Source organism: Glycine max, chromosome 9 (genome assembly GCF_000004515.6).
Source record: "Glycine max cultivar Williams 82 chromosome 9, Glycine_max_v4.0, whole genome shotgun sequence".
NCBI classification, from domain to species: Eukaryota; Viridiplantae; Streptophyta; class Magnoliopsida; order Fabales; family Fabaceae; genus Glycine; species Glycine max.
Window position 1 is genome coordinate 42,173,545 of NC_038245.2, and position 27,579 is coordinate 42,201,123.

The 27,579-nt window shown below is 32.2% G+C and overlaps 2 protein-coding genes across 7 annotated transcripts; one reads left to right on the forward strand and one right to left on the reverse strand.

Annotated features, from left to right (window-relative positions):
• Positions 1-1,207: 1,207 nt before the first annotated feature.
• On the forward strand, positions 1,208-9,570 carry LOC100817254 (probable ADP-ribosylation factor GTPase-activating protein AGD14). 6 transcript variants are annotated; one of them, XM_006587446.3, is made up of 15 exons: positions 1,208-1,394; positions 1,652-1,769; positions 4,484-4,545; positions 4,996-5,083; positions 5,187-5,248; positions 5,329-5,425; positions 5,595-5,978; positions 6,472-6,790; positions 6,873-7,111; positions 7,192-7,356; positions 7,455-7,556; positions 7,790-7,873; positions 8,327-8,489; positions 8,585-8,630; positions 8,964-9,570. In XM_006587446.3, exons 2-15 carry the CDS (start codon positions 1,671-1,673, stop codon positions 9,094-9,096), a joined length of 2,043 nt encoding a protein of 680 aa, XP_006587509.1. In that variant the 5' UTR covers positions 1,208-1,394; positions 1,652-1,670; the 3' UTR covers positions 9,097-9,570. The 6 variants fall into 6 exon arrangements, with proteins under 6 accessions (XP_006587509.1, XP_006587510.1, XP_006587513.1 ...); XM_006587447.4 differs by having other exon boundaries at positions 1,215-1,394; positions 7,455-7,553; XM_014762270.3 differs by having other exon boundaries at positions 1,216-1,394; positions 1,647-1,769.
• Positions 9,571-10,932: 1,362 nt separating this feature from the next.
• Positions 10,933-17,223, reverse strand: LOC100788574 (serinc domain-containing protein). Its single transcript, NM_001253214.2, has 13 exons — positions 16,981-17,223; positions 15,203-15,522; positions 14,576-14,649; positions 14,263-14,422; positions 13,920-13,944; positions 13,737-13,826; positions 13,428-13,599; positions 13,266-13,339; positions 12,967-13,036; positions 12,483-12,554; positions 12,270-12,403; positions 11,787-11,860; positions 10,933-11,446 (listed from the first exon to the last, which is right to left on the reverse strand). Exons 2-13 carry the CDS (start codon positions 15,408-15,410, stop codon positions 11,391-11,393), a joined length of 1,209 nt encoding a protein of 402 aa, NP_001240143.1. The 5' UTR covers positions 15,411-15,522; positions 16,981-17,223; the 3' UTR covers positions 10,933-11,390.
• Between the last annotated feature and the right edge of the window lie 10,356 nt (positions 17,224-27,579).

Sequence of the window (27,579 nt, forward strand, 5' to 3'; positions counted from 1 at the left end):
TTGTTATCAATTAATTATAAAACATTTTAAATATGAATTTTTAGATGATTATATAATTTTTTAATTTAATTTATGATTGATTAATAATATAAAAGAAAAAATTTACAGATAGTTCTTTTAGCGTTTGTCTTTTTTTTTTTTTTTGAGTTTTTAGCATTTGTCAATCATTCACTAAAAAAAGAGTTTGTCAATCAAAATTTGAATTTCAATTCAATAATCCCTATAGTTACAATTAAATGTCAATATAAATTATTTAGGTAAAACTTCAGCTATAATCGAAGAATAATAAAAAAGAAGAATAATAAAAAAAACATGTAAAGAAGAATTAAGCTCCTTTGAATCTTGAATAATCATTTATAATAATTATTTTAATAATCATATTTAAAATAAAAATTTAATTTTTATGTATTGATCGAATCACAAATTATTATTTGAATTACATAAAAGTCAACAAACCTAACATACATGATAATTATGACCAGATGATTTTATAAAACTTTTTACATTATTAATGTACAATCCTTCTTTCTTTAAAATGATTTTATAACGAGATAATTCTATAATTTTTCTTTAACAAATTATAGTTATCTTTAACAAAGATATAATCTTGCTCAATTTGAGCAACAACAATAAATTAAAATCAAACCGTTGATCATTATAACAATTTTTTAATTATAACTATTATTATGTTATATATTTGTTAATAATTTTTATAAAATTTTAATGAGAATGAATTAAATAATACCAATATAACTTATATCAATAATTATATTATTCCATAATTTCTGATTGAATAATTTCATTTTAAAATTTATCATTAGATTAAAAATTCCTCTCATATAAATTATATCTATCAAATTTTATATTAATAAAAAATTGTGTAACATTTCATTAATATATATTAGAATCGATATAATATATACTTTTTAAAATATACTATAATAAAAATAATTTGTTTATTTCTTATTAATGTATAATTTTTTTTATAAAATTTGACATAAATAATTAAGATAATATATAACGACATAAATAATTTTATATAAAATTTGATATAATAATTTACATGCTATATAAAATTATTAAACAATATAATAATTATAATTATTAGTATAATGTCATTTGATTATTCTCTTATTTGAAATATTATATAATAAACATGAGCTTTTTCTGAAGAAATATAAAAAGTACTGCAAAATGTATATGGAGAAGGGTGTAACTGTTTACCGACTAAAGACACCGAATTTTGGTGCTAAAACCTCTCTTAGCTGTACAAAGCCGTCATTGCATTACGAAGCGAAGAAATCTGCGACTCTTTTCTCTCTCTGTTTCGGTGGTGCCTGACTGCTTCATCCCTCTTTCTTCTCTTCAATCAAAGTCTCCAACCTTTTCCTCTGGTCAGTTCCTCAACTCCTTAGGGTTTAGTTAACTTCAAACTTCACTTTCTTCAATCTCTCAAAAGCACATCACTCTTATTCTCAGATCTGTTCTTTTCCGTTTCCGCGGAAAATTGTTGCCTAAGAAATCACCAATTTGTTCCCTTTCTCTTCTTCGGATTTTTAGATGCATGATTTCGAACTTGTTCCCATTCGTTTCCTTTTTTCTGCTTTTGAATTGTTAGTTTATTGATTGTTGTGATGTTTTTGAAGTGCAGAATTGAAGCAGCGGAGGAGATGGCGAGTCCCATGAAGGAAGATGAGAAGAACGAGCGCGTGATTCGAGGTCTTCTCAAGCTTCAACATAATCGCAGATGCGTTAACTGCAACAGTCTGGTAAGTTGTTAAACGGGTGGATATGATGCATTGTTATGGTTCGATTGTTTTGAGCGTGTGAATGTAAGTTGCTACTAACTCGGCGGTGGAGTAGAAATAAAAAGTAGAAGCTAAACGGCGTGAGAATAAATCGAAGAAGTGAGAAGTGAGCAGTGGAAGTGTAGCACTGCCATGGATTATTGTTATTTTTTTTTTTTTTGGTCAGCATATTGTTATTTATTTATGTAAGGTTACTGGACTGTGTTGCGGTGGCGGGCACTAACGCTATGATATGGTTTTGCCTGTTAATGGCATGCCAGTGCGAAACACTGAGTCTTTCATCTTAAGAGTAAAATGGTTGAAAATTGGAGTTTGGGATTAGATGTGTAGTATTTTTTAAAGTGAGGCTTTACTTGATTAAAAATGTAAGCTCTGTTAATAGGGACATCAAATTAGATTTTTTAAGCTCCGCGCCACAATCAAGCCAATCCTAAGATAAGAGGTGTTAAACTGAAGTAGTAAGAGTAGGCGTTCAGGTGCTGGTGCTATGGCATTTTTTCCTCCTTTTTCGAATAGAATGATTCAGTGCTCTCAGAAAGTGGATCAAAGGCTTCCTATTCAACGGATTCAGATTATTCTACTTTAGATGCTTCTGATGCTTCCCTATTTAGCTAGGACTTTGACTCACTAGAGTAGCCCCTCTGTATTGGAAGGCACATTTTTGTTTATGCACCTGAAAAGGCTTCCAATTTGACTTGCTTATAGTACAGTAAAGTGGATCAACCTTGTTCAGTAGAATTCTGAAGACAGAAGGCTAGGCTTCTTGAACCAGAGCTAATTCGATCTTTCCCTTTCGACAATGTATTTGAATAGCAAACAAAAGTACCATGACTGAAAAATTTAATTTGGTTAACAGACTACCTCTAGAATGAACTACATCACGTGGACTTCAGTGATGCAGACCCAAAACTTCCCCAGAAGCACGATCACAGCCGCTTCATCCGCTATTAGAAAATGAAACACGTTAGACGTTTTGTCGCCCCACACTGCCGCAATGACCCACTCCCATGTATCTGTATTGAGCATTGAGTCACTCGGGCTTATCAGTTTTGTAATTGGAAACCAAATAATGAACGCTTCTCTTTGTGGTTATTAAAGCATCGTCATTAAAGATTAATGACAGACACTGTCTTGTTATTGCCTTTCCTTATTTTACATCACTCTACGAGAAATGTTCCTATTGAGATAGTATTAATGATATTCATTTTATTTTAGGAAGCTTCATGAAAAAAGAGTGCTAAAAATCATTTTTGGGCTCTTCACATTAGTTGTGTAAATGGGATTTTTTAGCTATAAGTGCTTATTTGGCATCATAAACTCTGAATGAGGATTTATTTTGTGTTTGGATGATGTTTTACTAAAAATTGCTTGATGAGTTTATTCTTGCTCATATCGACCTGTGTTCAGATGATATTATTGAAAATAGCTTGAAGACCCTAATTTCCCATCTTTGGTTAAAAGCAATGCAAAATTTGTTGTTAGTATTGAGATGAAACAATAAGCTTTTTACAGTTAGTTGTTTGAGATATTTCAAATTTGCTTAAATAGTTATTTGAATCCATTTCCAATGAGTACAGAGTACTATTTCTAAACATCCAAACGGGAGTACCCGGATTAGGCTGCGTTGGGAATGAAACTATTATTAACTGAGTATTTCAGAATAAAAAACGAGTTAAAAAATATTTTCATGTGATGAACAGTAACTAAATGATTTGGGTTTCAATGGAATGGATTGTATTTTAAAAAAAAAATCTACTAATTTTCAAGGTCTCTGAGAAAGGTTAAAATTTCTAGTGCATGTTGGGAAATGTGTATAGATCATATAAAATTGAATTATATGTTTTTTTTTAACTGCAAAAATTGAATTATAAGTTTTTTTTTAACTGCAAAAATTGAATTATAAGTTATTTAAGGATGTGTCTAAATTGTTTGATCCTTTGCTTTAGGACTGATATGATTGAATAACAAGCATTTAATATATTTAATAGATTTCTAAGAAAAGTTCAGTGTGGTATTTGAGAGTATAAATTTCCTTGATCTTACAGATTTTGCTTCACCCATAGCCTGTGGCAGATGGGCTTTATTTCAATGCCAGGCAGTTCATTGTTTTCATTTGTATTTAATGTCATGTTTGTAGCATGTAGACTACAAAATTGCAAGGATGGTAACAGTTCCCATCACCTATCTGCCATTCCCTAGATTCCATGCAAAAACAGGATCCTTAACAAAGATATAAATTTGAGTCTCTTCTCGAGTTCTTTTCCAATCATTTTGTGGACTTTTAAGTGTCGCTAATTTGTTAGGAACCAAGAATTGAAATGAGAAATAAAAGAAAGAATTTTATTGACTAGTAAGAAAAGAACAGAAAATAGGAAAAAAAACTCTCCTCCAAGGGTTTCCCCTTCACAAAGAGCTAGTGCTCAATCTACAAATGATAAGATCTCCCTCTCTCCTATCCTTCTTCCTCTATTTATGTCTAATAAACCCCTCTAACTAACTAACTAACTCATCAATAGTCTAACAATCTTAACTAACTTTCCCTTCTCCTTATATCCTAACATAATAGCTAACGAAATTTTAGAGCATTTTGATTGCTTTATTCTAGCAAGGAAATTATTGCATTTGATATCGTGACTGGTCTGTTATATTAATTGTTTTCTTTTCTCTTTTGGAAGGGGCCACAATATGTGTGCATAAATTTCTGGACGTTTGTTTGCACGAACTGCAGTGGAATACAGTAAGTCCTTACAAGATTTTTGTACACTGGTTTTGAGTTGATTACATGTTCTTATGGTTCATGATGGCTTGCTTTGCTGATCAATACTGCCAATTTTAGTGGACTGTGTTTTCCCATTTGCTTTTGTTTAAATGCTTTGCCGAATGTTTTGCTCATAAAATTCTACTCAATTGTCTTTTTACTGTTAACTGTGTACTTTGTGTATATGTTGGACTGCTGTTTGTAATGGGTTGGATTTCATAAAATTATATGCCTACAAAAATCTGATTTTCCTTTGGCAGGGAATAAATCTCACGTAACACTAATAATGTGCATGCTCTCATATGCCTTGTGTGCATAAACTGCATTTGTTTAAAATATATTGTGCTGTACTAGAGATAAAATAATAACTTTTTATTTCTAGTGTCCACTTTTCTATGAAAGTCAACTGTTTTTTGTGTTGATTTATAGCCGGGAATTCACTCATCGAGTAAAATCAGTTTCAATGGCTAAGTTTACTTCACAAGAAGTTAGTGCCCTTCAAGAAGGAGGGAATCAGGTATAGATGCCGGTTTATGCTAAAACTCATGCTAGATATCTTTCCAGTTGGCCTGATATCATATGTTTCTTAAGTTGATTTCTGCTTTTTCTAATACTTGAAGCGTGCAAAAGAAATTTATTTTAAAGAATGGGATGCACTACGTCATTCTTTCCCTGATAGCAGGTAACTACTTGTTTATATGTTTTTATGTACAACTGCAGGATCCATCATTCATTTATTCTTATTAGCATGGTTGGTGCCAGTAATGTTGACAGGCTCCGAAACTTTATTAAACATGTTTATGTGGATAGAAGATTCACTGGAGACAAGACCAACGACAAACCACAAAGAGGCAAGCCGGTAAGATATCTCTTGTCCCCTTTTAGATTCACCATCTTTAAGTTTATATTTCAGTTTGTTACAATTTCAATTTCATTTTTCACACTATTGTTTTTCTTTAGAGTTGCTTGAATATATCACAGCTAAATCTAACACTCTTGTCTCTTCTCATATGTTGCATGTTTTACAGGGTGACAAAGATGATTTTTATCAAGGAGGATCTATAAGTCCTCATTATGAGGACACATATGAACGTCGTTATAGTGACAGATCTAGTCCAGGTGGAAGAAGTCCTGAATATGATAAAGACAGTAGGCAATATGGTGATCATAAGAGAAGTCCTGGTCGTCCTCCAATAATTAATGATTGGCGCCGTGAAGAACGTAGATTATCAGATGGAGATTATAAGTTGGAAAGCCAATCTCCTGAGCGAGCCAAAGATGTGGATACTTCAAGCCCACCTGTGGTCCGACCTGTTAGAGATATTTTGGGAGAAAATGTAGTGCCTCTTCGGATAAGTGAACCACCCAAAACAAACAGTGGAAGACCTGCTGATAGGTCAGCACCAACACAGGTGAAATTATTAATGATGGTCCATTTGGTTCTACCACCTAGGTTCTGAATCCTGACGCTGGATGCTACATGACCTGCCTTTGCTGTGGAGTTTCTTCAGTGTTTATCTGTGATCTGTTTATCATTGTTTCTATGCCATAACAAATTCACTGTTTTGTCAGTCAAAGCTGATATTTTTCTGTTATTTCCTTAAAAATGTTTTTTTTTTGTTTTAACGTACTGTTTTGCTGGTGAATTTGTTATCATTGTATACTTGAAGATTTTATTCAAGCATCTGATGAACAATAGGAATCTAGTCAATCAACAATAGCATGAACACTAAATGTTCATTAGAGTTCATAGTTAATATTCTGCAAGATCTGTCCCAGTGTTTACTGTCTTTTTTTTTAGCATGAATTGTTTTGACATCTCTTTCCCTTAACCTGCTTGGACACTGTAGTTTAGTAGGGTAGCCAAACTTGATTTTTATGACAACTGACTGTTTATAATTTCAGAGAACTGCATCTTCCAGTAGCTTGGCTTCTGGCAATGAAAACCCATTAGATGTAAAGCTTGAGACTACTAAGAGCCTTATTGATTTTGATGCTGATCCTGAACCTCCAGTAGCTCCATCAATTCCTCAAGCCCAACAAACTACTGTGCTTCAACCTGTTGTGCAGCCAGCAAACTCTAGTAATGACAATTGGGCCTCTTTTGATGTTGCTCCTGCAACAAAAGCAACTCCAAGCTCCTCAAATTTAAGTCCACTTGAATCAATGTTGTCCCAATTGTCTGTGCCAGCATCTTTACCTGCTCAAGTTTCTGGAGTCCAAGGTGATCTAATTGTCACAGCAGCTATTCCTAAGGCACTGTGATATCATTACCAAGAACTGACAACTCATCTGTTTTACTGCAGGACCTATTCCAGCATCATCTCTTACTTCTACTTCTGGAGCTGCAAGTGTTAGCGGTTTCTCAGCTTTCCCACCCAGCAATGCTTCAGTACCGTCTCCTGGATTGACATCAGTGTCACCTCTTAATAATGCAGGACAGTGGGCCAATTTGCAACAGCAGCAACCATTTTTCCCTGTTGCTGTTAGTCAGTCTAGTACACAACAATTTATACCACCATTAGGTGGAACAGCAAATAATCAGGTTTGGCAGTCATTTCGAATGTTAGTCTGTCAATTTCAGATTAGTATTTGTTTTCACTCTTTCCTGGAAATATCTTGCAGCCATGGAATGTACCTTCTGCACCCACAGTGCAAGGGCATCCAAGCACACCAATGCCACATACATACCCTCATGCCTCAAAGCCTGCCAATGAGACTATATCCGGTGTTGTTTCACAACCTCCTGTTGCAGAAGTTAGAGCAAGTGGAAGGAAAGAACTTCCCGAGGTATTTTTTAGTCCTTATTTTATTTCACAACCATCTAAATTGTGTGCACACTTGCATGTGTATATTTGTTGTCTTACCGTTAGTTGTGGTTAATGCAGGATCTGTTCACTGTAAAATATTCTTCCTTCCCTGCTCCAGTCCTAGGTTGGCAAATGGGTGTTCCCCATGGCATGGGTATCTCAATGCAATACAATAATGTGGTAGTACTATTAAAATCCAGAATAATTAGCTTACCAGATTATCCTAGTGTGTTTGGATTAGTTTGCTTTTTGTTCAAAACAGCATACAATCAACATCTTACTCTTAAAGACCTTTTTCCTTTTCTTTTAAAGGCTATTTTTCCCAAAAATAATCAAACCAAACACGTGCTCAATCTGTGGCTAATGCATTAGTGTGAGCATTTCTCTCATATAAGTGTTTGCCCACGTTGCAGCCTGTGCCAAGTTTTCCACAGCCATCAAAGTCAACAAATCCGTTTGATGTCAGCAGTGAACCAACTGCAAATCAAGCCCCAACTGTATGTGATTTTCATTCATTCATTTAAAATATTTTTGTGTGCTATTTGGGGTGTAATGCATAAATATTGTATTAAAAGTTTAAAACCACATTTAATTTTGGTAATTAATGATTTTACTTTTCTATGGTGCATCCTATTGGATAAATGATGGTTTGGATTTTGACCATTATTGAGTCCAAAATATTTTTTTTCATCATTGGTTACTGTATGTTGCTCTCTGAAGTTTACATCTTGCCTTTAGCAGAACTATATATAAGAATGAAAATTGCTATCTTTGTTTTCTGTATGACCTCTTCACATCAAAAAGACACTGAAATGCGTTGTACTAACTTTGTAGCATATTAATTCATTTGTTATTTCAAATTTTAGAATTCCTTTATGCTTTTGTTCAGGAAAATTTTCTTAAAAAAAATCCTGGTTGATGATTTTCTGGTTGGTTTTCCTTGAATACAGTTTCCTTCCATGTCATCCTTGCAAGGTGCCCTGCCTAGTGTACCACCTGCTGGTGCAGTGCACCCTTCAAGCATGGGTAATCCAACACATGGCTGGACTCCTCCCCCAGCATCATCATTTCTGCCTGCACAAGCACAAATGCATGCAACTGCATTGGGACCGAGTATGTTTATCGTTTTACGATTCTTTAATTAATTGTTCTATGCCTAAGGTCAGTTTACTTTTTTATCTGTATTCTGAATCAAGTGAAAATCTCAGGGGCATATATGGAGCAACAAATTCCGACTAACATGCCAATGCCAAGGTAAACTATTCTTTAATCACGATAACATGTCTTGCAGGCTATATTGGGTTTGGTTGTATACTAGCTCTTGGAAACTCATTTTGGGTTCATTCCTTTATATGTACCAAATCATGCATCTAAAACATTTTATCATCACTGTTTCTTATGTGGGTAGATGACTATATGTTATAACGTTAGGTGCTATCAATGAGAACTGAGATTTTTTTTTTCCTAGTTTTTGAAGTGACTTGTTCAAGGGGAAATTTATTGCAGTTTTATGGTTAACATCTATATGATTATTTGTTGTTCACCATTACTTGAATTGCTACTCAATGATTTTAACTGAATGCGTAGGCAAGAAGTTGGGAATTTTGGTAACCAAGGAGCTGTTTTTGGCTTGTCAAATCCAAATCAGCAGCTGATCGGTAGGTTATCAAACACTCCCACCTCTAACTCATTTCCTACAGGAGGGAACCCATTCGGATAATGTGAAGAATTGTCCACCTGAAATTGTAAAGTCAAGCATCAACTTGTTGCTCCTTGTACAAATATGTGCAAGTTTCAGCTTCGCTTTCTGTTGTTTGTCAGATTGATACACTTACGCATAATGAGAGGTTTGTGGTAATCCCTGGATTGAAGTCAAATATTTGCATTTGGCCGTGTAAATTGTTATTTCTATATGAATGGTGAAGACAAAATCCACCTTCTTGGAAGAGGGGAAAACAGTGAGATGAGGAACGGATGAATGAAAGGGGTGCAGAGAACCATTCGAGGAGACATAATTTTTTCTTTCTTTTTTGTGGGTGCATCCATGTGTTGTTCATTTGTAATTTGTAGTATAGATTGGTTGGTGGTGTTTGCTAGTTTGGTGCCCCCTACTTGTGTTATTTTTATTTTTTTTGGTTTTACAATATTATATGATTTTGTAATCTTGCAATTTTGGTAAGGATTTTCTTTTTTATGGATAGTACATGAAATGAAATCATCTTATTTGTTTTGTAATGGGGAGGGCCAGAGGCCAAAAAACAAAACTATACAACTGCCCTAACACAGTGAGGGTCGAAGATCCCCCATAACATCATTCAATAACAGTATCGTTTAACGAACAACCCGCAGGGGGAGAAGCCCAGGCATTCACTCCCAACGAAGCATTATGAGCAGAATCTGCCAACCAATCAGTCATGCTGTTAGCCGGTGGAAGTGGGTTGTAAGATAACGATGTGTATATTTTTAATTGCCCTCCTTAAAATATAAATACAAACGCTGTGCATTCATTGTGTGGACTTAATGGTCTTGTAAAGTTAACATATGGCATGACTAGAAAGATCTCACATTGTCTCATTTCCTCCTTTTCTCTCTCCACACCACCCACCATTTGTTGATTATCTGAAATCCAATCTCTCCGAATCTGCACACACTCAAGTTTTTCACGTTCTTTCTAGGTCTCGCTTTTTTAGGGTGTCACTCTCGGATGAATTATCACTGTTACTGCCTATCTTCTTTAACCCACCTCAAATGCAAAAGCTACCTCAATTTCCACCAACCATGGTCCTTTACCTACACAATCACGTTTATAATCAGGTCGAGAAGGTGGATGTAGATGGGTTTGACATGTAGTTCAAGTTGCTAGTGTTTGGACCAAATAAACGTGGCCGGTGTTGGATCTAGCCATAAAGTTGCAAGGACTACCACAAGGGCAAATGATATCAACTTCTTATACCAGACAATGTAAGTGAATGGGGTGCACGTTATTTTTCACATGATATTGTAAGGTTTACGTCATAAGTACACCATGGACCTAAACAAATACACCACGTGGAATTTATAATCTCCGCATAACAAATCACGTACACTTAAAAATGATATTAAATAGAGGACTAAAAGATAAACTGTATGAGAGAAAAAAATTATAGAACTATTTTGTAAGAAAGAAAAAAGTGAAGGTAAAATCATTAAAATTGATGGATTAAAATCATTTGATCTTATGTTTTCTTTTAAAAAAAAAACGAGACTTTTCGAAACTGAACTTGCCTATAAAGTGGACGAGTACAAGTTTATTAATATTTATTAAACATATTATGATTTCACCTGACAAAATATTAAAAGAGGAATACCCTTGTTTACTTTAGAGATAATCGCGTTATTTCTGCCAAAGATGTTATTGAAATTGGTTTTTCAAGAAATCGCAACAAGAAATTAATTAAGTCGCTTATTTTGCAAATCTAGGCACCATTTTAATCCAAAAGATACTTTAAAGTATACTTCATAAATGATTACTTTAACAATAAATTATGTAAAAAAAAATCAAAGCACGGATCGAACATGGTACAAATAAATATATTAGAAAAAACAATGAACTCAGACTCGGTGTTTCATTGATTGTGACTTCTATATTATTTGTCACTGACAAATGGTAATACACTGCTTACCTTATGTTGAACATATGATGATTCACTCACAACAAAATTACTCTGATAAATTGACAAATCATGAATGAACTTTCTGATGAGCATCCTCTAAATGGTTGTTAAGTTACTTTATACTCCTTCAGTGATCAGGGATAAATGAACAGGTACTGTGTAGCTTCAAGTAACAAACCCAACAGCTTATGTGCATTTTTGGCAGAACCATTGCTTCTGACATCAAATTTGCAGGGTGTTGATTCCTTTTTCCTAAGAGCAGTATCTGGAGGAGTCCACTACATGTGCAGCAAATATATGTGGCATTTTAAGATCTTAATCCTCACAATTTCAAACCAGAATAGAGATAACAGGGAAGTTCTCATGTAGAATCAGCATGTCTACTCTTCCATATGATTGGAGCTACCAGCATCCATACTGTGAAAACACAAATGTTTCCTTTGTTCAATAAATTTACACACAACGTGTTGTATTAAGAGTCACTACTCTCTCAGTTTAAAATTTTCAAACTAGCAGTACACATTCTTTGTTATTGTGTGATATTTGTGTTCATCTCAATAATAATGTGAGTCACACACTTCAATTTAATAGATCTCATTCCCAATTCAATGGTTCCCATATGTATTTCACCCAATAACAAAGAATGTTTTAAAAAGTGATTTGTGAAGTTCCTCTTTTCTCATGAAGCTTTAGATAAAATTCAAATCTTCATGCTAAGCCTAGTTTAAGGGGTAGGAAAATACAGTAATTAACTTACAGTAGACACAAACTGCCAACCATTCATTTACTATTCTGACCCATGCACTGGTCCATCCCACATCAATTGTCCATCTGCAGTAGAATATAGTTATTATACATCTTATTTTCACATAATTTATGACTTCAATTAAAGTCTTTTAAGACATAATCAACCTCAAAAAAAACTTGCTACTAGCACATATAATATAAGTGAGCAACTAGGCAAATTTTTTGGACAGGACATTGCTGACAACTATTTTAGTATAATAATAAAGTGCTCATCAGATCCAGAATGATATTATGTCACACAAAGGATAACTTCTCAAACTTCATGATGTACCACTTTAATTGAATTAGGTGGCATCTAGATTTATATATGATAGTTTGGAAATTAATAACTAGAAATGAAATATGTCCTTTATTTTGGGTGACAAAGCAAAACAAGATATCTAAACAAGATGAGCATAACATGTTATGAACCAAGTGCAAGATGGGATCATACTTTCTCATAGAATGATGACTATTCCATCCGATCAATAGCATTGCAAAGTACATTGCTCCTGTGGCAAAAACGAAGTGGAAGAAACCATAACCATATGGAACATCATCTTCTGCTGGTGGATCACTCTTCCTGAACTGTAAGGATTTGTTAGATATGCATTGGAGAACCTGATATTAAAATTCAATTAAGTTCAATTTAGATCTTGTAACTAACCTGAAAGCATTTGGAATCTATGCCGGTAGAAAATGTTGCAACAACAAGTGCTAGTATTGCAACAACAAAGCTCTGCCAACAGTCATTGTCAAATGTCAGCCAATAATAAAGAATGTTTGATGAGAACAAAAGCCAAAAGAAAAAGAAAAAGATTTGGATCCTCTCACTAATTTCTTTATTGCGCCTTTTTATTTTTTTTCATAACAATGTTCTTTTTAACATGAGAAGATCCAAATTGAAAAGAAAAAAAAAATCAAATCTTAAAACTTGCATATTAGTTTTCATGATAATGAAATAATTATATTTTCTGGGAATAGCATCCTTTTCTCTTTTGCATATTAATAGCAGGGAAAACTACTAACAAGCGACAAGATGCTAAAATACATGATCAACATAAATATTTGTAGATTCACAATTATCATGTTTAAGAACAATTCAAACATTAAGTCCAAATTTCATTTGAACATGAAATAATAAATATTACAATGATGCTTTGCCAGTCTGTTTTGTTTGCAGATTCTGACTTCCTGATGCATTCAGCTCCCTCAGGTTCACTGCATACACAAATAAGTTCTAAAGCTCAAATTCAAGGAAATGAAAACAATATTAAGTTAGAAGGATAACAAAAGCAATAAATGGACAATGTTTTTTTTTTAAAAAAAATGGTTTGATTTTACATCCAAGTTTCTTATGTTGAAAAGAAAATTCTCTAAACATTAGACAGCTATATCAAATAAGTTATCAATATAAGTCCAAAAGTAAAGACAAGATTGGTGGCCCTACCTTCTAATTGCACACCAGCAAAGGAAGACAACATAGAGCCCCATCAACCCTGGACTTAAAATGCCAGCATTCACCTATGAAGAGACATTAATTCCACATAAAGTTATGATGGAAGATAAAGTAAGGTGAGCATGCAAAAGCCAACAAATTAACAGTACTTACTTTTGGGTGAAGAGATACGCTTGTCATGAGTTGGAGAAGCACTAGGGTCCAAGTGATGAAGAAAATGTTGAGGAGGCAAGATGGTTGTGGCGCATACCAAATGTACATCAAAATGATCCCCACCAAGCAGATAAAATATGAAATAGTTGCAAATAACATCACCTGGATTTGGCTGCACAAAAATTGAATATTAATAATGTAAACATAAAAGGAAGTACTATTTTTTGTTTAATATACAGGTGTTTAGAAAATTGAATTTAAAAAATGAACTAAAAATATGCATAATTAATTTAATTAAAAAATTCATACCATCTTTCTGCATATTTTTCAGAGCCAAAACAATCAGTCAACCAGTTAATGAAGCTGATTATGCTTATTAGTTGAATTAGGAGGAAAACCCTGTAAAAGATACAGAGAAAATTAAAACACTCATAGATCAGTTTAAAACAAAGATATGCTGAAATCATTTAGTGGAGATGCAAAAACACATACCCAGCACCAAAATGTGCAATCTGTCCTGCAAATAAATAAATAAATAAATGTGTTAGAGGAATAACAAGGTAATAATTATGGTTCTTTGCTAATCAATATCCTTACGATATCCTTACGATATTCGATTAGGAACTAAAAAAAATGTTTTATGTGAAAATCATATGAGAACTTAAAAAAAAGTTATAAGCAATATAATTTTAGGTATCCCAATAAAATAATTTCTGCTTTTAGTTTCTTAATCAATGTCCTAAGAGCACTTGGTTATATGTAAGCAACATTTTCTGTACTATCAAAGAGGAAGCATTAATACTTGGAGTCTTTTTCAGAGACCCAATTTACCCACCATAGAGATCAATCAACTCAGAAGGAAGTAAAAATGGGAATATTGTCACAAGGACCAAGACAACAATCTTCACTAACCACCATCCAGAGTGCCATTCATCTCTGCCTTCCTTCAATTTAGAAGTGCCAGCAGTCGACCAAAACATTATCATATAAAATAACTGATCAAGAATTAAGGTTGAAAACTGAATATATATTTTGATTAATGATTCATATAATGGTCTTTCTTTTTCTTTTTTAATAAGCCTTATTGTACAGAGGCTTTGACAACCAGATTTCATGCATATATAAATATTTAATTTTGAAAAGGATACAAAGCAACCCATGCTCACACGCAGAACACCATCTGCACCCAAACAGTTTTTTCCAACCTTGCATCCCTTTAACCCTGCGGGTTCAATATACGTTAGAATTGAAGCTATTGGCAACACAAGAATAGTATTATGCTAGAAATGTTAATAATGTACTTACTGTGGTACTGTTTTTAAGGCACGTTGAAATTTATTGAAACTCTTTAACTGAAAACTAATTTAATGCGCCTTAAATAAATTTCAGCCAACAATAGAATAGGGGTGGAGGGTTCACATAATTTGGATGGGGTTTTAGATTCAAAATTCGATACTTTCATTGTAAAAAAAATTGTTAGTATTCTATTGCATGAAAATGCAACACCCTATATGCATATAAGAGCCCAAGGTTTTAAAAATGATCTGTGATAGCAATTTCAGTCACAAGGTCAAAGTTTTTAGAATCATCATGACAGCAATTGTTGTCGTTTCCACAATATTAAGGATTCAGAGGAAACTGCAATCGCGACCACAATTTAAAATCTTGTTATCATACTTAAGGCATTGACATGGTCAAATTTGAAAGTAGAAGCAGAAACCTAAATGTTATGGTGATGGGATGTGAAAGTTCATAAAGGATTAAAGCAATCTTACCCTTCATTTCTGTTAAAGCACTAAGACTAGAAAGTTCGTCACGGGCAGCCCATGCCAACAGATTGGCCACTAGGAAAATCAAGCCATACACATATCTTGCCATCCAAGGATTGGATACATTTCTGAATTGAGTGTACCATTTAGAATCCTTCATCACTGCACAACTTTGGTTACTACTACTAGTACTGTTGTTTTCACCAGTCTCCATCTAGGCATCTACTCTTCAAAAAATCAATGTTCCACAGTGCATGAATGGATCACAGACAATAAATGGGCTCCACAACCCTAATCAAGATCTTCTTCTATTCTTCTCCTCTGCACTGTAATGCATCAAAAGTCTCGCCATTAGCATTCAAAATTCGTCACATTCATCTAGGCCTCGAATGAAACAAAACATTTAAATAAGAACCAACAATTAGCCTTCTTTGGATCACTTTATCTTTACGTAACCATGAGAATAATAATAGTTAGTTTAGTTGGTCCTAGTAGTCGTAGATTCTTTTTTGGTCAAGTATTATCTTACCTATCATCATAGACAAAAATGCTAAACCCCAATTATTTTGGTATGCCTACCATATTATTAACATTTAAAATTCCCTCTTGTGTATGTTCCTCTCTCCTACTCTAATAACTTTAATCAACCAAAAATTTATATCAATTTGTAAGAACTAAGATATTCAATAGAACATTCCTTGGTGGTTTAAAGTCTTACCTGTGGTACATTGAATTCGAAACCTCCACCTTTTTCTTCAAGTGGAAAACGGTATGTTTCACGAAAGCATTGTTTTTTTTTTTTAAGTTCGAAAAAAAAATTCTTTAGATTGTTATTTTGACCTCCACCTTCTTCACTGGCTACAGTTTAACATATTTTTTTTTCCTTTTAATTTTTATTTGTTAGAAGAAAGTGAAAGAACTTTTCACGTCATTTGCTGTAACTATCGTGATATTGGATTTCCCTTCGCAGTGCTAAAGAGATGTTTATGGAGAGAAAAAAAATAAGAGAAAGAGAAAAGTGTAAAATTACTTTTTCGTATAAAAAAATGAGTTTAACAACTGTTAACCATATTATTTATAAGTTGAAAATTTAATAACTAATTTCACCAACAACATTTTTAAACTATAAATAATTTAATTGATCACACTTGTCAATTTTAAAATAATAAAAAAACAAAATAAAGAAAATACCGATATATATACTTTTCTATGAGAGATTTTTCAAAGTTTTTTTTTTTGCTGAATTTTTCAAAGTTAGTATCAATCAGAACAGAACAATTGGAGTGATATTCGTTATTCTTTACCTCGAAGTAAGCGTCCAATTTTTCGTTTATTTCCCTTTGTGATTTTCTCGGCAAACAAGAAATCGATCACACTCATGTGTTCATCAGTTTCATAATCCATACACGTATGTGTGTATATATTAAAACTATATAATCTATAATTTATAATACTTATAATAAAGTAATCATTCATCAGAATGGTAAAGATTCAATGAACACACAAACAGCATAAATACTGATCATCGAAGAATATTAATTAAAGAGAAAAACAAAAGCAAATAAATATCCCTATCAAAACATGATCATATAGTAATAGAATATATGCTAAGAATGAAACTACGTAACAATTCATATTTCAAAGGCAAAAAAAAACTGCAAAAATTAATGGAATCGTTAATTAATTTGGAAGCATCAAATGGGGTTGATATCGATAAATGAGAATCAATAAGTTGAAGAATGAAACAAATGGAAAAAAAAATGTGATGAGCAATATATATGTACCTGAAGATCAAAATCATTGGAGAAGAGAATTGAAGAAGGAGTTAATCATTGGAGAAGAGAATTGAAGGAGTTAGATGATGAATAAGTACTACTCCTATAAGCCAACAACACACTGAAGAGTCACTATGTTCCTTGGACAGACTTTGATGATCCTTTTCCATTACAATCTCTCATTGAGAGACACAATAAAAACAAGAAAACACAGAGAGAGAGAGAGAGAGAATGGTTGGTGGTGCAACATGTGTTGTTGGTGTGTTTAAAAATGATGATAAAGATGTCTCTCTCTCTCAGAGACACACTTAGACTTGTTGTGAGACAGCGACATATAGGTGGCGATGTTGCTTTTCGGTGGTTTTGCTTAGCTTTTTTGCTTCCTTTCTTTTATTTCTCCCGCCGTAAGCTTAAGCTAAGCTTCAATGCACTTTCCCCTCCCAATTGCTCTGCCTTTCACGGTAAACTATTCTTCTCCACACAACTCTTTTACATTAACTCCTTTTATTCCCCCACTTCAACTATTTTGTCTCACATATACGTATTTTTTTCAGGAATCTAATTTTCATGTACGGTTAGTATAAATAAAAGCAACTATGATTTTTAATGCATTGTAATTATGTTTGGTAAGATATTTTAACTAGTTTTTAACTTTTTTTTTAACTAAAAAGTTTGTTTGATTATTTAATAAACAAATTTTTTGAAAACTATTTAGACTATATATGTTCGATAAAATTAATTGAAAAAAAAATTAGTGGTGGAAAACTTTTAAGTTAGTTTATTAAATCATAAGTGTTTGATAAAATTAATTGTTGAAGTAGTTGAAAAAATATAAAATGACATATTTAAAAAGAATAATAAGTAAATTGAATAAATATTTTAAGGATAAAAAATGAATAAAATATAAAAAAGTTAAAAGTTAGAAGCTTGTTTTCAAAAAATACTAAAAAAACTATTCAAAAACATTAAAAATTATTTTTAAAAATTTGTTTATCAAATAATCAAGTAAGCTTTTCAATTGGAAAAAAAGCTAGAAACTAACGGAAATGGTTTGTCAAACGTAATATTTTTTTAAAGTTACATTTTATAAAAAAGCTAGTTTTTTTATTTTAAATTTTGTATATTTTCTTTCATTTTTATTTTTAATATATTTATTAAATTTAGGACGAAACTTTTTTTACTATTATTATTAAACACGCTTGTAGAGCTTTAATTCATTGGATAGCTAGAGTAAAAAATAACACGATTTTTGGGGCACGTTTTTTCCAATAATTTTGAAAGGAATAATTTGTTTAAATGTAAATTAAGTCACTAGCTGTTTTTACAATAGAAAGGAACAACAGCAAGTTCGCATGCTGCAATGAGGGTTGGTGATATCAGGATAGTAATCATGCATGTACCATCCAGGCGTTAATTGAGTGTAAAGATAGATAGATTCTAGTGTTTGCTTCACGCCGAACTTAATCATTGGTTTCATGCTACATATTATTATGTTTTTGGTAGTAATAACAATAATAATGGACTGATATGATTATTCTTTTTTTTTTTTTTTTGCGTGCATGTAGCCACAACATTACAGTATGACTTTTGACGTTTGCAAAAGGTGGTTGAATTTTATTCTTCCCATTTTGACTTCTCAATCTTGTGAACAATAATATTCCATATTCTTGTGTAATAAATTATAACCTGCAATATGAAAGTTGAATATTTTGGCCTTATATGAAGAAAAATCAGATTTACTCTGTTCTTCTTTTCTTTTCAGGGGTGGAAAGAATATATATTGTATGGAAGTAATAAAATTTAATTTGTGGGGAATTATATCAGACATCAATTCTTTTTAACATGGTGCACTCCCACCTAATAGTTAATTGTAAGCTCTAGCTTCTTCTTTTTTTTTTACTTAGAGATCACATATATATAGTTTGTGGGAGAATTGATTTCGACCGATATCTTTATTTGACAGTTATTAACTTTTTTAAATTATATATATATATATATATATATATATATATATATATATATATATATCACATGATGATGAAATTTGTGTGATCTTAATCAATTTTCATGTGACATGATATTAATTTTTTTCATAAATAAAAAATATTAATTATGTTACATAGAACATGATCGAGATGATATAATTCTTGATTATATAACATTTTTTTGTCATAAAAGATAATTATGTTCAAAATCAGATAAAATAATATGAATCTCTATTTGATTATTGAATACGATTGCATATTCATAATTTAAACTTAAAATTATTTATTAAATTGAAATAATCTTATACTAATTTGATGTGAGTACCGGATGATATTATAAGTTATAATTTATTTATTTTTAATTTGTACTCATTTTTATTTTTTTCCACATGATAATATCAAATGAAATTCCGTTTCGTCCTTTGATATTATTGCTGCACGTAAATTAGGCAGCATCCAATGTTCCTTAGAAAAGGTTCCTTTTTAACTAGTGGATTTCTGCACTGAAAGCACATTGTCCATCCATTATTGTTTGATGTTCTTAAAGGAAAAATAAAGGGTGGTCCATTTGGCTGCAATTCTGCAAGTGATCACCGTCTTTTGGTTTCATACGCACACATAAACATCCAGAATGGCAAAAAGGAATGTTTGCTTCTTCTCAACGCTGGGATTTCTGACCATAGAAAAACTAGAAAAATTCAATTATAGATAAGGGTTTTATAAGGAAGAGACATGCATTCATAATAATAATAAAAAAGACCTAATCTCAAATTCTCAATACTCATAGCATATGCGTGTCACGTAATAATTTCAACTGAATAATTAAAATCGAATTTGATTATATTGGTCCATCACGCACTGTTTTTGTAGTCATCCAAACATGACTTAAAGGAATTTATCTTTTAGAAGGGGTGAAGCTGATGAGAATAACGTGTATAACTCACATAAAGACCACTACTACGGAATTGAGGACGGCAAATACATATATAAAGTAACGATACGTGAACCTTTGAAAGAAAGATGTGTTAGAGTAATACACTACGCAACAAAGTCCTTTTTTGGAGCTTCTTGCTGCTTACCATTGAAACTAACATATATATATGAATCCTTTTTAATCCTTAGACGCCAAAACGTTGAGTCCTATGCTGTGAATAATGCTAAGAAATACTGCAAGTAGAAGATATATATATGTATCTCCCAACACTACAAAAAAAAAAAAAAAACTATTATTTTATCAATGAACAAAAAGTTGTTGAGAATTCATTCTCAACTTTCTCACAGTACGATTGTGTACGAATCATTAGCCCTCAATTTATCCTCTTACAGTATAAATCAAAATAAAAATTTTATCTATAGTTTTATACCTAGCTTTAAGACAAAATTTATATCCAAGTTTGAAAAGTTCACTTAGCATTACCTAAGAAACATCTTTCTATTGGTCATCATGTGTCCAAGGGCGATAACATCTAAACAGAGTGAAAAGGATTTTGTGTCTGTCTGGGCCTGTCTCACAGAATTTACCTATTCCGCCGAGTGAAGGATGACCCAAATCTGTCGGATAAATCATAAAACTTGGGATAAAAAAAGTGTAAGACATTTTTAGCAAAAGAAAAAAAGGGAAAGAGAGAATGACGATGAGTGACTAAATTCCACTGTGACGTTATTCCAGTTTCCAAATTTCAGTAAGTTAAAGACTCTCTTTTTTAAATAAAATAAAGATGTTTAATAACCTAAAAAAATATATGTTCGGTGTAGTTTGTTTTTTTCAATTCAGATTGATGAATAACCTACAAAAATTACTATTATTTTGAGAGTTTTGATAGGAGACTGTTATAGAAAAGTGACATTCACATGAACGACATTTTAGTTTGGATCATGCATGCGCTCATCAGACATGTTGCAACTCGCGACAACATATTTCCCATTTTAAAGTATTTTAATCATTTTTAAACGAACTTGAAACAATGAAGTTGAAAATTATTTTCTTAATATATATTTGTTATGTATTATTTAGTTCTTATCGGATTTGAATCAATAATTAAAATAAGAAATCGTTATAATCCAACAGTAGAATTAATAAATACAAATCACATGTTATATAAATTTATTAAATGGTTTAAACAATTTTAAGTATTTATTTACAAATTAAATCTAACTTCTAAGTATAAGGTATTGTTTAAATCTTAAAATGTTTTTTTAACCATATTTCTAAGTATTTACATGCCTAAGATTGGACATTTAGAGAATGTAGTTTACGAAATTGATATCCAACATATATAAAATTATATAGACTTTGATAAACATAAAAAAAATATATAGTTGAATTGGTTCGTCAAAAATGGTTTCCTAATTGTTCAACCTTATATTAGCCTAATAATAAGGCTTTGAATTTGAAGTCTTTCTCTTTATAGAATTATATTTTGGGGATCCGTTTAGATCCAGAATTAAAAGCTGAAAAGCAGCAACATAAACAGCCCAACAAAGAGGCCCAACTAACAAACTCAGACCCATACCACACAGAAGACAAAGACCCTTCACAAAAAATAAAACCAAACAAAAAAGACAAAATGACCCACCATTCATGCTTGCTTTGGTCACTATATAATGTGATTTTAATTTATATCATTCAAATAATATATATTTTGTCAATATTATTTTTAGAAAAAAGTACAAAACATGAACCCCATATTATTCCATACTCGAACCTAACTAAAGTAAAGTTACTTTATCCTCTAATCCAAACAGAAACATAAGTTGAGTATTTTTTTAAACATAAATTAATTCACTTCAAACTTAATTTTGACTGAAATCAATTTTATAAAATAAATAAAAAATTAAATTAAATTAGTAAACACTAACTTAAACCCACACTAAAACCTTATAAGTTACTATTGAATAAGAGGACTTCCAATGCTTATAAATAACTCCATTTGTTCAATATTTTGCTATGATCTTTTAGTCCTTTTACCACTGCAACTCCATTTATTCATGCTTGGCGTTTGGTAACCCTCAAAATTGACAATAATAGTATGAATTAAATAAAATTTCCAGCCACTGTATCAAAGATAAGTCAATAATTGTAAGTCGTGTGCTCTAATTCTCCATGTGTGTAAACAACTAATCTTTCAATAAGAATCAAACTATAAGTTTCCTTCGCACGTATCCTTTAGTCCCCTAATTATAGAATAATATTTCATCATAAAAACTAAAAAGTAAGATTTTTTTTTTTCATTATAGTAACACGTTGTTAACAAGTTATTTCAACCCTAAATAGTCTTTTTGAGACTTTGGCTCTTTGCTCATTCTCCAAGCCAACTCTTGTTGTGAAGTTATATGCCTTGATTGCCTCATTGGACTGTTTATGACAAAAAAATTGGGTTGACTTTAATCCTCTTTAGTGGCAAAAACACGAATAGTTCCACTAACTCGCTTACTTACTACGTTCATCAATGGCTTGGAGAGCCTACAGAAAAGTGCAAATGTATGATCAACGGGGAAAGCCTGAAAACTTTGAATGATGAAGAAATTGGCTGGTTGTTTCATGCCTTTCCATGACTATTTCCGGCAAAATGATATTTTCCCAAATGCAAGAAGCAATAATTGGAATGCAGGAAGTTTTAGCCAAGAAATTGCTGGGCACTGATGAAAAATAGAAAGGCCTCATGATAAACCAACATAAAGGCCTTAAATTATTGGGCCTTAGTAAAGATTCTCCACTAATACTAGTCATGTGACACGAGAATACAAGGCTATCCATGAATAGCTTCATAAGGAATGACATTCGGAATTGAATTCAGTGACATGATAAATAACATTTTATCTTTTTTTATTTAAATTAACTTAGCACGTAGACTGTTAAATCTTTCAATTTACATACTTTGAGATTCAATATCGGACACAATTTTTTCACTGAATATTTAGTAATAATCTACTAGTTGGCATATGATGGCTGTTAATACATAAATTTTACCAACATGCATTAATATTAGAGGCATTTTTTTGAATTGGGTAAAATGTTGTACTGTAGTAAAAGATAGTAAGCAATTTGCGGCTAAATTGCAAATAAAAAAGAATGAAACAGAGATAATAGAAACAAGAGGCGCCACAACACGTGTGTAATCAAGAGAAAACAAAACAATAGGAAATCACGCGAATATTGTCGGTGACTTGTTTACGCCAAACATTATCACGAGTGCTCACCTCTTCACTTGTTTTAATTAAATTATTATTAGTTGTAACGGTAGTGCTTTTTGCATTATGATAGAAACGAAGAGTATAAAGTTTTTAAAACATAAAAGTGCATAAATCCAGGGCTTCAAAGTTAATTTTAAAAATGTAGCCAAAAAAAAGATAATTTAAAAATTATAATGATTAGTAAAAATAGCATGCTAGAAGCAGCAGGCTTTACATATTTCGGTCTTAGTGAATTTATGACAAAATTAGTTTTCTGTTATTTTATGACAACGTTAATAACACAACATTTATAATAATTCACACATGTTAAATCAACTTAATTAAATTCTCTTGATATTTTCGTGCATTCGTGCATTGCAGTATCACTTTATGAGTTGGATACTTAATACTTGGATTAAAGGAAGACTTGGATGGAATTGTCTAAATTCAAATACCGTATTTATAGTCTGGTTCAATACAAATTACGGAAATAGAATTAGATAATAAATGACATGATCAGCATGTCAACGTATTGGAAAATAACTACAAATCAAATACGCAAATCACGAGCAGACATTCTCATGATAGAAAACTCCTGCTAATTGAATAAGCTGTGGATGGAAATTTCAATGGGTCTTATTCTTGTGTTTGCTACATCAAAATCCTAAGTGGGAGCTAACATCATTTTCTTCCTTGAATTTATTTTCCTCTAACATCCCTTTCATTTTTTTTTTCCTTTTCCCTGGGGGCTAAGAAAAAGAGTAGCAATTGGGGTTATACTCACTTGTGACTTTTTCATTGACCCCTCAATTTCGGCAAAACTTTCTACTCTACCTAGGGTAATTTAATTTAATTTAAATTGTCCTTTTCTATTTCCTCTTCTACTACTTCGTCTAAATTGCTGCTACACTACACTACACTAGATCGTTTACATTGACAGTTATTCGTTTTTCATTTATGTGTGTGCACTGCTCAATTCAATAATTGGATTAGCAGAGAATGGAAGCTGAAAAAATGGGTTGCACAAAAAAGCCATAGCTACTTACTCATTTCAACCATTATTACAGTACAAAAACCTCTACCTGTCAGCAATGCCTTTACATTTTGTGCGCCCGTGAATAATGCCTATGATTAGGTGTATGCATATATGAATTAGTTGGCACTGCCATCCCTCTTGCCCTTCATCAATTTATGAATTACCTACAAGCTTAAAGGAGTTAAATCCCTACTTGCTTTTCATTCATTTTGCTTTCATGGTGTTCCTTTTATGGCACCACCGACATTAATATTAACCTAAGCTCAATTACAATGTGTCATGTCTTGTGTCTAGGAAGGAGAAGGGGGTTGTCAATTCAAATCTTCGGACTGACCAAAATTAATAACTAACATTTAATTATAATAAAAAAAAAAAACACTAATAATGTCTTGTTTGTTTTTTAAAGTAAGGATACCTTTTATCAAGAATTAAGAATTAGTCTCTTGAGTTATACAAAATTATTTAAAAATTGACCTCTTTTAATAAATATTCCTTCATGTACACAAACTTGGATATTGAAATTTTATTTATATACTTAAGAGACATGAGTAGTTATCAACCATAACTAATAGTTAGTGTCTTTTCTAGCTAACCAGATGTCAATGACTGGCGTACTCTAGTACTCGAAGATATGAAAGAAGTTCATTATATGCAACCATATCCTTGCATATTGAGTATATATTATTTCCTATAATTTGAAAACGTTGTTTCCTATAATCAGATGACAACAAGGGGGGAAAAATGAACATTATTTGTTATATGGGAGATTCGGCATAGTGGGGCGTCTGTTAAAGGGTAGTGGTAAATCTCAGTTGATTTGAAAAATGAAATTTCCTATAAATTTGTAAATCCATAGGGGTGTGTTTTCTTTTATCTTGCTTGAAACAGAGACTTGTCTATTCTTTTTAATGTGACAATGGGGTCAATATCATGAATCACTTTATGAAATGTCATTAAATATGCTTGACCTAATCACAGGCTGTCCTTGAACCCTAATTAAATGAATACTTATGTCCCGGTTGAGGTATAGAACAAGTCAACCAACTTCTAACATTAATATTTTTCATTGCATGTTGGATGTGAAAAGCCTTTACAGGCCATGTGAATTTTTATATGGAGGGGCCCTTCAATTTAAGTCACTATCCATTCGGTGGTGGGATAGGCCCTGCTTGTGTTGCAATTTTTTCTCATTTTCCCTTTCTTCCAAGGGCAAGTGGAAGTTGTGTGCTTTTACTTCTTTCCACTTTTTCCCTTCCCCTAACACAAAGGGTATAGCGAATTAATTGAATGCCAAACCCGCCGAGGTATATAGAACTTTCATCTAACTTGTCATGGTTTCCATTGTGGACAAAGTAACCCAAGGACCAAAGTTTCTACATCTAGAAATTTTGAAAAGGGAAATTCTTTTCATGCATATTATAAAATGGTCCATAAGAAATTGATTCATATATAAAAGATCAATTTTATTCTGAGTCCAGCTTCTTTTTTTTTTACTGGTCCAATATGTGGGTACTAATGTGTAAGAAAAAGGTGCAAAAAGAAATAGGGATGTGGCTCATCAATTCCCTAAATATATTAATTAAGAAATTAATAATAAATATTTTATTATTATTAAAAATCACTTTGAAAATAAATTAAAAATGATAATAGGGTGCATTAATAATATTTTTTTAATAAAAAAATTTCTACATTCCTCGCCCGTAAAATATCCCCGCTCATTAGAGACACCTATTACCAAACACGTTAAAGCAAATACATTTAAGGCGCTACTAGCTACCTCTAGTGCATTTTTCTCACAAGTGCAAACAAATTTATTAGATGCCACCTTTCTTTTTCCCTACTATGATGGAAAAGTTGCTATCTTTCTATTCAAATCCGTGTCTCTCTTCAAGAAAAAACAAATAACAAGAGGAAAATAATGGACAGCAATGCACCATGGAATTAGAAAGAAGTTGCCATGAAAACTGGGAGCTCTTAGATGATAAGCAAATATTGAACCCAGTCCAAGTGTCCCTTGTAATTGCAGTTCATTATTTCCACATAAAAATTGACATTTTACGTGAAATTATATACAATTAGTTTTATCTTTTTTACACATGTAAAAAATATATCCTATAAGTTGTCCCAATTTAAATTGTTTGGAAAAAATACCTTGTAACCATAAGGTCTCTTGTAAGAATGAATACCCCAAAATTACTTGGGCTAGAGATTTTATCCGAATTTATGAACAAATCACATCAATGGGCTTCAAATTGATAAGCCAGAAATAGTATAGCTTCGTTTGAGTTGGCTCTTCGTCGTTTGAAACAAAAGTTTAATTTTCATCTTGCCTTTACTTTTATGTGAGACAAGTTTCAGTGGATGAAGGCAGGTAATGAAAGGGGTAGCACAGAAGAGGCGCAACCAACAAAAAGCAAAAGACAAAAGCATTTTTTTTGTCATTAAAGTCAATAGCTATTTGAATAAAAAAGCTTGTTTTCAATTGACAAACTTTTTAATTTAGGATTTTGATTTTGTAAAATTAATTTGAAATAAATTTAAAGTGAAGTAATTTATATGTACTTTTTTTTCCTCTAAAAAAGCAACTTGTCGTTGTTTGAGGCAAAAAGTAAGTTTTGGTTGAGCCAATGTGGTAACAAGAAACTAAAGATGTGTGTGTTCATACACGACGGAAAAGTAAGTTTGAAAGTTTGCTTGGCGAGGCACAATGCGAAGGAAACATCTCACTGAACGGGCTTTCCTTTCCGCAAGCTTAACAGTGTTTATGTAAACAATTCCAAAGGTGGAAAATTGTGCATTAATTAAACAGATTTGAATTCAAATCTGAGTTATTATTATGACGAAGGGTGCACATGGGGGGCAATCTTAAACATACCGCTAATCAAGTGAAAAAGAAGGCTTCAGTAAATTAAATAAATGAAATCCTTAATGATTCTTGGGATGGCTATTCAGGTCCCACCACCATGACCTGAATTGGGTCCTCTAAACCATAGACAATGGTGGTGACCTCGAGCGAAGATTGAGGATCATTTCAAACCGCAAGTATAATCTTTGATAACAACAACCATAATTAGCTGCTTAATTATTAAGTTTTTATATAAAATATTCAAAACAACATCTTGCTGATTCCGTAACCCCTACTCCACGTAGTAGTATGTTGTAAAGGAATTATCATTGAAAATATTGTTTTGCCAAGACAAATGATTATTGCTAAAACCATATTTAAAGTCTTAAGAAAGATGGGCGTTTGGAGGTCTAAATTGAAGTTGAAACAAACATATAAATTGATCATATGAGAAAGAAAGTTCATGTCATTAGCATGTAGTCACATCACTTAAATGCAGATAGATTTGGTAAGTGAAGCAAAAGCACACACAACATTCTCATAGCAGAGTAACATTTTTGAGACACTGA